Source organism: Triplophysa rosa, linkage group LG11 (genome assembly GCF_024868665.1).
Source record: "Triplophysa rosa linkage group LG11, Trosa_1v2, whole genome shotgun sequence".
Classification (NCBI taxonomy): Eukaryota; Metazoa; Chordata; class Actinopteri; order Cypriniformes; family Nemacheilidae; genus Triplophysa; species Triplophysa rosa.
In genome coordinates this window covers 24,625,167-24,638,475 of record NC_079900.1, presented here as the reverse complement: position 1 = coordinate 24,638,475, position 13,309 = coordinate 24,625,167, and the positions used below count along the sequence as shown (strand labels likewise).

At 41.4% G+C, this 13,309-nt stretch overlaps 1 protein-coding gene across 1 annotated transcript; it reads right to left on the bottom strand.

Annotated features, from left to right (window-relative positions):
* Positions 1–271: 271 nt before the first annotated feature.
* Positions 272–13,026, bottom strand: LOC130561492 (WD repeat-containing protein 27-like). The gene is made up of 4 exons (XM_057345881.1): positions 12,933–13,026; positions 6,753–6,855; positions 4,025–4,123; positions 272–604 (listed from the first exon to the last, which is right to left on the bottom strand). The coding sequence occupies exons 1-4, from the start codon at positions 12,953–12,955 to the stop codon at positions 377–379; spliced, it is 453 nt and encodes a 150-aa protein (XP_057201864.1). The 5' UTR covers positions 12,956–13,026; the 3' UTR covers positions 272–376.
* Between the last annotated feature and the right edge of the window lie 283 nt (positions 13,027–13,309).

Genomic DNA, 13,309 nt, shown 5'->3' with positions numbered 1-13,309 from the left:
CCTACCGCTGATCAAAAACAGTTAGAGAGGGATGGCTAATTTGTAAGTTAAAAGCTGAATCCATAGGCACAAAACAAAGGGCTCTTGAAATCTGTTGTGATTTTCATGCCAACACGAGAAAAAGTTTCATCTAGGACTTCTTTAGAGCCCTCTTGAGCACTGTGGCCGAATACGTAGTTGATTCACAACCCTCCATACACATAAAAACAGACCGAATAATACCTTCAACCACACTCAAACTATTTACCTAAAAACAAGTACTTCCTCTAACTTTAGCACAGTTGGCAAAAGCGTTTGCACAAACATCAGAATGAAACAAAGACGTTTGTGGGCGCTGGTTACGTATGACTAACGTTCAACATGAGGACTGTGTTTATTAAAATAGCAGTATGATGGCTGTAACAGGCCTGTATGAGTGATGTGTTGAGTCGAGCTGGAGAAGTGGGACCGAGGCGAGGACACGCTGGGACGGGTGAGGGGTGTGGAGACTCGTGCTGCGTCTCACCGTGATCCCGTGATCATTTGAGAGGATGGAGGTACTAGGGAACCTGCATCTCTCATTTCTACTCGGTTTCCACCCTGCTGAAAAAAACCCAAAAGAACCCTGCACAGAATTGAATGGTTATAATAGGAATTGTATTGGTTTTAAAGGAAATTATAATGGTGTCTACAGGTATGTGATGGATTGTATTGGTGGGTTGTTATCTGGCAGATTAATCCTATTGGAATAATGTCCATAACACATTACAAAAAGGAATTTTGTAATGGTTTTAATGGAAAAAGCTAATGGTTCATAATGGTATTTTAATGGAATCCATTAGAATTTTTGTGATGGTTTCTATAGTTTTTTTCAGCAGGGTAGTTGGAAGCAAAACAGAATAAAAGATTGCCAAACAAAAGAATAGATAGACCCAAACAAAAAAGCGAATCACGTTTTAACAATCATTAAAAATAGTTTAAAAAAAGGTTATGACTTTGGAGGACATAATATATGACCTGAACTGTACTACAGGGCTTTTTTGTTTCTGGTTTGCTTTCTTGTGGTTTCATTCTGATTGGCCTTGACTTTTCGCATATTCATTTATAGCATCCTTGTTTTTACTGAAAAGTTGGTGTGTTATGTGTCGATTCAACCGACAGAAACCAAGATCATGATAACACCAAGTTCCCTATCGATACTTCACTCGTACTGCGTAGCAGGACGCTATGGGAAACTCCTTTTTCTCCAATGACTGAAGCTTTACAATAACGCAGTGAATACTGCACGGCCATTGGTGCGTGCAAAGTGAAACTTTGAGCCAATGGCAGTGAAGCTGCACGGACCTATGGCGATGGTGCCCGCCAAAATGGGCGGGGCTTACGGCTATATAAGCAGACACATCGCCGTAGGGTCCTCAGATTTTTTCTCCTTCAGCGACGACTTCTACCTCGCTACTCAGACTGATAGCTTTGCCGTCGGAAAAGCATTGCAGCGGACTAGACCTCTCTGCTCAGCGATCTCACTGGTTTTCTCAGCAGCGCTGGTTCCTGTTCCCTGCCGCCATCCGGCAAGCTCTAAAACCGCAAATTTCCAGAGCAAATTTCCTGCGGCGTTGTTGCAAATGCCGCGCCGTCACTGTCATTCGTGTGGGGTATCCCTGCACGCCGCTGATGGTCACGGCGAGTGCGTCTCATGCTTGGGAGTTTCCCACGCTCAAGACGCACTCAGAGAGACGGAATGCCCTCATTGCGAGAGCATGAGTCTCTCCTCTCTGCGCTCGCGGATAGCTTTCTTCTCAGAGAGCGAATCTGCTTCTCGATACCTCCCGCTTCACTCTACGGAGACGAAGCAGCGGGGTAGAGGAACTAAGCGCTCGGGGAAGCGCGAGCTCATGTCCCCTCGGCGTGCCTCGCCCTCTCCACAGAGACAAAATTCGCCGGTTCGTTTTTACCAGGCCGACCAGCGTCCGCCGGCGTCTGCCAGCGGCATGGTCTCGTTTGGCGGAAGCGAATTTGAGGAAGACGACAGCATGTCCTTAGCGGCTTCAGACGGGGAGGAGCTGTCGGGCTCGGTTTTCGACCCCGCCCCCCTGCCGTCTATAGAGCACAGCGAACCCGTGCGGGGTCTGGATTCAGAGCTTTTTCGGGTCCTTACTAAGGCTGTGGAGGAGCTGGGCTTAGAGTGGTCCTCTCCGGAGGAACCCGTGTCGGGCTTCTACAGCCGCTACTTCCTCGTACCCAAAAAGGATGGCGGTCTCCGCCCCATCCTCGATCTCAGACATCTGAACCGTGCCCTTACAGTATGAAATGGCGTTTCAGAATGATTACACTGAAACAGATCCTCTCGCAAATATACCCAGGGGACTGGTTATTCTCCCTGGATCTGAAAGACGCATACTTCCACATCCAGATAGCCCCCATCACAGACGATTCTTGAGATTCGCCTATGAAGGGGTTGCATATCAATACATGGTCCTCCCATTCGGACTGTCTCTAGCTCCTCGCACTTTCACGAAGTGCATGGACGCGGCTCTATCCCCTCTCAGGCAGATGGGAATCCGCATTCTGAACTACCTCGATGACTGGCTTGTTCTAGCACAGTCAGAGGAAGAGCTAAGGTCCCACAGGTCCCTCTCCTCCTCAGTCACCTGGAATGCCTGGGGCTCAGAATCAACCTTGCCAAAAGCGCTCTGTCCCCCAGCCAATGGATTTCGTTCCTGGGGGCGGTTTTCGATTCGAACCGTCTGACGGCCAGAATCGCGCCAGACCGTGCCCTAGCCATTCAGCAGCTCGTGGCCTCTTTTACGCCTAGAGCGTCACACCCCCTCAAGGCTTTTCAGAAGATGAACTGGCCCAACCGGCTCCTCTAGGCCTTCCCCCCGATCGCTCTCATACCACAGACGATCAGGAGGATCAGAGAACAGGCGCCCAAGGCGCTGTTCGTAGCCCCACTCTGGAAGAACCAGCCTTGGGTTGCGGAACTGTCTCAGCTGCTCGTAGCAGCCCCGTGGCCTATTCCCCTGAGACGGGACCTCCTCTCTCAGGCAGGCAACACGATTTGGCACCCCCAGCCAGAGCTGTGGGCTCTGCACCTTTGGCCTCTCGATGGGAGCCTACGGTCCTCCCTGAGAGTGTCATGAACACGATATCACAGGCTAGAGCTCTGTCTACTAGACGACTCTATACCCTCAAGTGGTCTGTCTTCTCCAACTGGTGTACAACCCGCGGCGCAGACCCAGAATCCTGTGACATATCACTAATTCTGTCCTTCCTGCAAGAGCTGTTGGATAAGGGCCGCTCCCCTTCCACGCTCAAGGTCTATGTGGCAGCAATTGCAGCTTCTCATGCCCCCATAGCGGGCCAAGGAGTGGGAAAGAATGACTTAGTCTTTCGCTTCTTGAAGGGTTCCAGGCGGCTACGCCCTCCTCGCCCCCTCACCGTTCCCATATGGGATCTGCCCACGGTGTTGAGAGCTCTGAAGGGCCCTTCCTTTGAGCCTCTGCAGTCTGCGGACCTCCGTCCCTTAACGCTTAAAACCACTCTGCTGCTAGCATTAGCATCGGTAAAACGTGTGGGCGATCTACAGGCGCTCTCTGTGAGCCCCTCCTGTCTTGAGTTTGGGCCTGACAACTCTAAGGTAGTCCTCAAACCTAGACATGGTTACTTACCTAAGGTGCTCTCTACTCCATTTAGAGCACAGGTAGTGACACTTTCTGCGCTCCCCTCCTCCGAGCAGGAGCCGGAGCTGAATCTGCTCTGTCCAGTCAGAGCGCTTAAGATCTACATTGAGCGTTCCGCCCCATTCAGGCGGTCGGAACAGCTTTTTGTCTGCTTTGGCGACCGCACCAGAGGGTCTCCGGTCACGAAGCATAGATTATTCACTGCGTTATTGTAAAGCTTCAGTCATCGGAGAAAAAGGAGTTTCCCATAGCGTCCTGCTACGCAGTACTCGTTCCCGTATCTCAGGGAACCGAGGTTACGTTGGGAACCGAGGTTACGTTAGTAACCGAGTACGTTATTGCATAATGATCTTAACAGTTCTTACCTCTGGATTGGCAGGGTTGAACGCAACATTTAGAACTGTATCGGAGTGTCTCTGGAGCTTATGAAGAAATCCGCTGCTGCGTGTATCATATATATAAGCCTGGAAGAAGGGTCAAAGGTCAGTCACAGTAAAGACAAATTAATATGTAGTCTCAGATAATGTGGAAGGGAAAAGTCTGATCATGCCTATTGTAAAGTAACCGTAAAAAAATTCAAAGGAAAGTCTTTCATTTTATAACCTGTTCAAACACCAAAGCCGTAATAATCTAGTTATCCATGCACACATGGTAAATGCACAATCCATGGAACAAATTCAAAAATAAAGTGCAGTATAAAGATTGCATATAAACTGTGTTTCAAAGAAAACCCAAAATGACCCCAAAGTGTGAAAAGCCCATAATGCAACTATGAAGCTGACAGATAGCGAGAGACAGTTGCATGTGAAACTCCAAAATCTCCTTGACAGTGTTTAGGCAGTGTTTATGTCACCACATAATTTAAAGCGGTATTTAGTAACCTCTTTAACAAAAAAGTTATGGATTATTAAAAACTGTCTCCATAATGATTTATAATCTGAGCTGTCGGGTACGCTTTCGCAGGATATGTCAGTCATTTGACTTAGTACATGAAGTATCCTGCAATTTTACATGGAAAAAAAACGGTGACAGCGAGTCAAAAGTTGCAGATTGCACCTTTAAAATGATCACAAAGACTGCTTGTTTTATACCCCAAAAACGCTCACCAGTAGGAAACCTCCTCACATTGTTTCTACATTTTCCTCTGATGGTAAAAAGCTTAGGAAAATATCACAATTGGCTGTGTTTACCATGTCATCACTCTTAAATGGGGCACAGAATCCATCACATCTTGTTGATCGCACTTGAATCTATTGAATCGGTCTTACAGCTTGGAAATAATGTAACTTGGTCTTGGAATTTTTTGGGGTGGAGGGGTGGAGTACCCTTACTGCGAATGTCTGTAACATATAAAAGACGTCGACAAATGCATCTGGCTTATGGAACTCTCAAGACAGCCACAAACAACAACATAGTAGCTCACTACCGTTCTGTCTGTCAGCTTCCAAGAAACACTGGAAAGCGGGCAGTGCCGTGGAGATCCTCTCAAACGTCTCCTGCTTTGCCCAGTGCTGGTGATTAATAACAGCCATCAACATGCAAGTGTTATTCCACGGACCTGAGCGAAGACTCGTACACGATCACAGCAGAGAAACAATCTTCCTACAAGAGCGAACCATTATAATTTACATTTACAACGATGGCCGGTTAGCTTTTAANGCGACGCCATCATTTAGATTCAACAGAAGCCTTGGAGTTATGAAATCTTAAATCTAGGTCATCCACATGAGCCGAAACCCAGTATTGCGAGTTGTTTTCTTTTGATTAAATTGTTGAGGTACGTTCTCTGTTTTGCTGAAGGTCATTCGGTCGGTTCGGTAGAAAAACAGAGCTGCTTTAACACTACAGCGCCGTGAAAGTATGGATATCCCGCTATTGTCCTCATAAGAGTGAATTGTTTTGACAATTCTGGCAAAAGACATGGAGAACCTCAGTAGAAAATGTGATGCAGCTGCTGAGTGTGATAAGACATACTCAGAGAGGAGAACTAAAGAGGTCACTGGAAAAAGTGGTCCAGCAGAAGAGAGATGATTGTAGGTTGCTCTTAATCTCTCGGCTCTAGCTTGCATTTGTGGTATTAATTTAATGCACAGTTTAATGCAATCTTCTACCAATCCCACAGAAAGTAGTAAACGCCAATGTATGTCAAACATGGTAAAAAAAAACTATATTTTTATTCTAGAAAAAAGATTTTTTTTCCAAATCCATAACCTGATCCCACAAGTAACATCTACAATAAAACATTTAAGACAATGTTTGTGTTTTTAACAGTTATTTTTACAATTCTTGTTGGAGCTGTTAGTGGTCCAGAAATGATAGCCATCACCTTTAAAGGGACAGTTCACCCCAAAATGAAAATTCTGTCATCATTTACTCACCCTGAATTGTTCCAAATCTGTATAAATTCTTTGTTCTGATGAACACAGAGAAAATTATTTGGAAGAATGCTTGTAACCAAACAGTTCTTGGACACCATTGACTACCATACTAAGAAAAATTACAATGGTGTCCAAAAGTGCCTCAGAACCGTTCTTCTTATTTTGTGTTCAACAGAACAAAAACAATTATAAAGCAAGTTTTCCTACTATGGTCGTCAATGGTGGCCATGAACTCTTTGGTTATAAGCATTCTTCCAAATACCTTTCTCTATGTTCATCAGAAAAAAGAAAATTATACAGATTTAGAACAACTCAGTAAATCAAGTCAGAATTTCTTTTTGTGTGAACAGTTCCTTAAAAATCCAGGACTAAATAATTCTTCTGAACTACGGTTAAACACTATAAATTTGACACATATTTAGCATTTTTATGATAATGTAAGTTATGTAACTCCATTAAGAGATGAAAGAAAGGAGAGGGTTGTGTCAGGAACCGTACTGAATTCAGAAACCTCAAAACGTTTCACCCTTGGCCTTAGATACGATGTAAGAAATGTGGTCTTCAGCACTTCTATATGGCAGTTTTATAATCCGAGTCAAGATACACAGACTCGCAACAGGCTAGACCCGGAACATCTGCTTTTATAACTTCACATACTGTGCAAAGCTAGAAAAATGAACATCGCAAAGAATGTAGCAGGTTGAGGTATACTTACAGAATGGTCCTCTGAGCCAGTAGCTATGAAGCGACCGCAGGGTGAGAAGGTAGCGGTGCACTGATGACAACGGTTCACGTGGCTCTCGTAGCGACGGACACATCTGATGGAGAAAAGACTTTGATTATGCAAAATCTTATCCATTCAAATCCATTAAATTGCTTTTTTACACAATTAAACAATTCAGTCACATATAATGTTAAGGCTGCAATTCGTAACTTTTGCCTTTATATCAACAACTCGGTTTGAAACATAAAATTAAAGGTTTCTTACGCACTTACTGTACTATATCTTTACATCGGATGAAGTCAAATGGCATCAAACTGACATTTCCAATCAAATGTAACCTGACAGCTAAACTTATAAATCATTATAAGCTTTTTATAAACAATTTTGAATCATGGTAAGGCAAGGAGACGAGAAACAAAATGGAATAAGCAGCGCAAATCTATTTCTAGGAGCAGTTCTTTGCATATCAAACAGATGGAAAGTTAATAATCATCCGCTCTCTAAACAAAATATCATTTCTACCAATGTTGCCAAATCCCTAAGACGCATTTGTATTGACTTTTCACTCAGAGGAAAAGGTATCTGAAAAACTGCTCGGGGAAGTCAAGACTTTGGCATGAAAAACAAAAGACAATCCAGGGGCATCAGTGCGTAAAGTGGATCTGTTTAAAATCATCTCTTGGTTTCCAGAACTACTTTTGGCTCTCTGTAGACATCTCCTCTAGTAGTATGCAAGCAGTCGTTAAGCAGATGCTGTTATCCGAAACAACGTACAGTACATTAGAACAATCCCCCTGGAGTAACTAGGGCTTAAAGGGATAGTTCACCCCAAAATAAAAATTCCTTCCAAATCTCTATAAATTTATTCGTTCTGATGAACACACAGAGAAAGATTTTGCATGAATGCTTATAACCAAACAGTTCTTGGACCCCATTGAATACCATAGTATGAAAAATGTTGTTCTGTTGATCACAAAAGAAGATATTCTGAAGAATGTAGGAAAGCAAAAAGTTCTGCGGCACTTTTGACTACCATTTTAACAAGTGCTATTTTAAAACCCACAGAGGGGAAAATTACCCCTGGTGCTTAACCTTATCCTTATAAATATAAACCTAAGATTTGTGTCTAATGGAGAACATTACTCCATTTACAAAGGCAGGCATAGCCATATAAAATGAATTAATACTGGCCATGGCATAGCGCACGTTCATTTTATCATAACCTCATAACCATACAATAAATTAACCCATTTAATAAGACTTCCTAAACTGCCAGAGCGTGCTGTTTCTGTCCATACAAACAAACCAGACACAGACAACCCAACACACATTAATGCGGAGGTCAAATGAATATGGAATGCAAAACATCAGCTTTATGAATGCGGTGTGCTTTTAAGGGCCTCGATTCATGTTCTTTGCAGGCCAGGTTAATCTGCTTCTCATTAAGGGAAAAGATTACACTACAACAGAAAGGATAAACAAATTTATTGTTTAAAGCCCGCATATTTTCTTGGTATTAAGTTGACCACCAGAGCGGAAACCAACAGTGTGCCAGCCGGAGAACTACCAGAGCTTACAGACACCTCTAAAAATCTGAATGAAATGCAATCAATGTGTGGATAAATGAATGTGTTCTGTTTTATAGCAAGCTGTTGTTCGACATCTGCGATGGCATAACGCAGCAATGAACAGCAGGTCCCGGAGGTTATTCCTCTCTTTATTTCTTGCTATAATGAGTGCATCATGTAATGTATAATACAAATCTCTCACCAAGCAACCAGATTTTTTGTCTTTCCCGTCAAGTAGATAAAAGCTGTACTTGCATAAATAGCTGCCTGGGGTTGTTGCCAAAATGGCCGGCCGATGAACTCACTTCCCTTAAAGGAACTTTGATATACAGTAGTCCAACATGTCAGTTGGCCTCAGCTAAAATGTGTTTTCAATTCTGAGGTCAAATGTTAATGATGACATGTTGGCCATATTGAAATTCAAATAGAAATTTATTCAGTTTGCAGAGTAGTCTATTAAAAAGAATATAAAAAATCTGGAAAATCAATTTCAAAGACACTACAAAGACATTTAGCAGACACATTTATCCAAAGCGTCTTACAAAAGAACTACATTAATAATGTGGAACGTTTATAGCTATTAAGTGGACAAACTTTGAGAAATGAAACAGATTATGTTGACTGATCTTTCTTTCTATGACTATCCCGTAAGCAGGGTCCCATCATGACCATGCAGCCAAAAAGAAGCATTACTTTGTCTCTCGCCAGTGTTTCACATACATAATTCAAAACCATTCTTAGCCTGAAGGGAAATAAACTACTTGTGAAAGCATCATAAATGTGAAATGCAAAACAAAGGAAAACAATCCCAGAGCAGGCAGAGAAGGGTGAGAAGCCAATGAGAAGTGTAGAGAAGATGTTCCATTAGCTTCAGTGTTCCAGAGTTCCTGGGCTTTTGGCTGAAGCTTTTGTCTTGGCCTTTGAAATGATGTCACTTGTGCTTTAAATGAAGCCTGGGGGGAGATAAAGCCGTTTCACGTGCTTGAACTCGGAAGGCTGTCAAAAAGCCAACCATTGGAAAAATGGAAAAATACACATAAAATGGCCCCGATTCCCGTGCCGAAAGACTTCATTGCCAGACCTCAGTTTGTCAATGACTGCAGGCAAAATGATGTCACCAATTCTCACATATGCTCCCGTCTGCGTTTCCCGTGTTTGAACTGCATTTATCTGGTTTCCTCGCTTTCCTCTCTTTGATAATGTTTTCTCTCTCTCTTCCATTTCAAGAAATATATCTTTTGTCACGTGAGGTTGTTTTAAACATTTCTGACTGTTCATGCTTGTCAGTATTGGACAAAAGATGTTGGCACACCGATACTTTCAACCAAAATTTCATGCCTTCAAAGTAAAATTAGTTTTTGGTGAACTCCACTAACCAACCAGTTTGGATCAACAACAAATTAGCGCTTTCTGAAGCTGCTCCATTCAGTACGCATGAGCCAGTTTGTTTAATGCCCCCGAACCAGAACCTGACCTAAAAACTCAAGCACACGTTTCTACCAAGGCAAATAACAGGGATACGACACTTTCCGAAGTTTGCAAGTATGGGAAGATGTCCAAACATAAAAGTTTGAAGGACAATAAAGCATAGAGGCAATTCACACCATTTCTCCAAAGTGACGAATACAAGATGTCTTTCAATACCTTTAGCTGCCCTTTTATGCGAAATAAAACTGGAAGGGGAAGGTCAGGTGCAGTATATCAATACAGACATGAATTACAGCAAAGTTCTGAGTAAAATAAAGTATGGTTTTAGCACCAGTGGTTTGTGTCTCTGTTCTAGTCTTGTCTCTCCCTTCAGGGCCGAAGAGTCCAAAATGATTTTTCCACCCTGATGCATTTACAAAGTGTTCTTAAAGAAACGGTTCACCAAAAAATTAAAACGTATATCATTATTTACTGCTCCTCAGTTTAAACTCAAATTTTAGATAGGAGATTTTTTAAAGCTGGCATCTGTAGAAGTTTTTGGTTTAAAATAAAGCACGTGCATTAAAACAATGTTGAAATGGTCTCCTTACATGATTTGCAAGTCAGCATATAATAATATATAATTTGAGATTTCATGGAAAAGGACATCACTATACTTCAACCCATATAAAGAAAAGCACGTTTCAAACAGAGTAAAGTTAAGAGATTGCAACTTGTTTCCATTAAAAGGCAGTTTACACTATCTGTCAACCTTTAAAAAAAATGAGAAAACAACAATTTTAACTTCCGAGTTAACCATTAAAATACCTTTAAGGTGGTAAATATGGATAAAAATAATCATCATTCTCATATTAAACAAGAACTGCGATAAACTTCAATTTAGTTCTGCTTTTTTGTCGAGCATTTGGTGTTAGGTCAAATTGCAGGGAGAAAATTCCTTCCAAAGGCTTTTTGGCTGAGTTTCGAGAAAAAAGACAGACAAGGCTCAGCTTCCAGCAGATTTGGATCTTTCGTTTTTTTGTAGAAATGATAGATGTACTTATCTAACTTGTCCTAATCCCTAGGATTTCAAGTTGTTCTTAATATTCTTAAGAGTGTTATTTAATGGTAGTATCCAGCAAGCCAGTGAGCGTCCTGGGCTTTGAACGTCCTGCACTGTTCCGAACAAAAATCACATTCAGGAAATGTCCTTGGGATCAGGACAGCATTGCACAAAACTCTGACAGGTTATTAGTGCTTGTCTAGTGAGGTGAAGGCTCGAATCTGGATGTTGTTAGGCTGGAAAAAATGATTTCAGCACATTCAACACATGCTCAAAGTCTAATCCTTCTATACTGTGGCTGTCATATTCTCCTTTTTTAACTTGTATCATTAAAGGGTTCATATGGCGCGAATACGTGTTTTATTGTGTCTTTGGTGTGTTATAAGTTGCCCTTGCATGTAAAATTCCACAAATTAAAAAATGTCGGGACAAAAGATGCATTCTATCTAAAAGCGAATGCTCACCCAGACCTGCCTGAAACACTAAGACCGTAAACTATGCGACCAAACAGTGTTATCACGAGCAATATAGTATTAGTGAGAATTCGTATCTCTTCAGAGAACAAATTGTTGTTTCATTTATGTAAAATCTCAAGTGTTTGGTTGTGGTTTCAAAACGTGGTTATGAATTTGCATTTATTTACCAAATGAGGTTAACATTTTATAGTCTATGAGGTTGTTGAGTACATGTAAATAAAGTTTTCCAAATATCACCCGAGGCATTTCTTAATACATAATATCTGTTCAGCCTCTAAAGAAGCCTCAAAGGAAAGTGTATTACTTTTCATTTTCATCTAATCAGATATTACATTTATACTCATAAAACGGATCTAACGACAAACAGCTAAAATTAGTTTGTGTAAGAAATGAGCTGTGCTTTCTCTGTTAAATGAAAAAGGCACTTAATTCTCTAAAACCGACCTGTTTCGAAGAGACTTTTATTTACAACCCCAAAGCGCGTTCGTGGTAACTTCAATAGATATATTTAGAGATCACGTAAATAATTAAAAACTCTCTCTTATCATTTTGTGATTATTTTGATGAATATGACAAAGCTGTGTGTTCAAAGGGACACGTCTCTCATTTCAGTGCTGCCCGAAGTGATTAAACTAATGAACAATGACTTCATTTAGCGTTTTAATTTCTACGCAGCAGATCTTATGCATATTTATATTTTTGAACATAAGCAATTAACCTGATGCTGTTTTTTATATCTGGGGGAAAGTCATTCAAAACCAATCAGAAGTGACGAGCTGGTTTAGAAGTTTCAGGCAGACGCTTTCCGCGTTGGGTCGATTCTCGTGAGACGCCGACGAAACCTTTCATAGGCTGAAAATAAGCCCATGAATGACAAACTTATCAGTTACAGAGGCTTTAAATGGCCAGAGAATCATAAACAAGCCTTTACAGACTTGAAATGACTGAGAATCACGCTGTTTGAAAAGCACATTGTTTTCATTGTGTTCTTCATCAGAATTGGCTCTCAAGGACTACTTGACTTTGTCTTTTGGAGTAAACCTACAGGTTAAATGTTAAACAGAAGAGGGAGAGAAACGGAGAGAAAGAGATAAAATGAATGAGAGTAAATTGCATATTAATTCAAGTCATTGTTGTTCCTCTCCTTTGACACCTCTGAATTTCAGATTAATGAATGTATTACATTGGGGCGTCCCATTACTGTTTTACAAACATTTCAGGAACAAGTCAGATTTTCTTTTCTGTTCAAATTATTGGATGTGTACGGCTATTTTCTAAACAAATGCATTATAGTTCTTCTCCACACCAGCGTACACTGGACATCACAAACTGGTGGCATTACTGCTACTGGATTGTGATACGCAATGGCAACCGCAGCTCTAATTGGATAATTGCCATTCGACCAAACGATCCCAAGACGCCTGATGTTCCAAATATGGTAAGAGGCGTTACATTACCATCACACGCTTTCAGTATTCGATAATATATAACTGGCCAATCATAGCACACGCTTTTCAGAGCGATGAGCTTTGTAAAAAATCTGCACTTTCAGAGAGGCGGGGCAAAGAGGAGACACAAACATGCACGGTATGTGGAAAATACAGCGTTTTTGAACCTTAAATCGTGAATACACATTATATAGCCAGGGAGGGCCTACCTTGCACTACGCAGGTCCCACATTTTCAGACAGTCCGTTACAGCGCTGCTAAGGAAGAGATTGTATGATTCTGGGGTTTGTGAACAGAAAAGAGACCCCTGCAAAACAAGAAAGAAGACCGGAGTCACATCAAAAGTTGCTGAAATTCACTTATTATGACCATTCTTTAAAAAATATTTTTTTCTGTGTGTTCCATGTAAAAAAACAACAGCATGGGGTTGGAACAAAATGAGGATGAGTAAATAATTCCAGAATCCTTTAATAATTTATACTGATCTTAAATCTAATCCAGGGCGACGTCTTTATTAGTATAGAAATTAAAAGAGGTTCTTATGATCATGTGCTGTTTTTCCTGATATCATTGTAATATACAAACT

Excerpts from the sequence above, each read along its gene's own strand:
- LOC130561492 (XM_057345881.1), bottom strand. The coding sequence starts at position 12,955 with ATGTGGGACCTGCGTAGTGCAAG. Across the intron at positions 6,856-12,932 it reads TGGGACCTGCGTAGTGCAAG|ATGTGTCCGTCGCTACGAGA; the intron begins GTAGGCCCTCCC and ends TTTCTCCATCAG. Across the intron at positions 4,124-6,752 it reads CTGGCTCAGAGGACCATTCT|GCTTATATATATGATACACG; the intron begins GTAAGTATACCT and ends CCCTTCTTCCAG.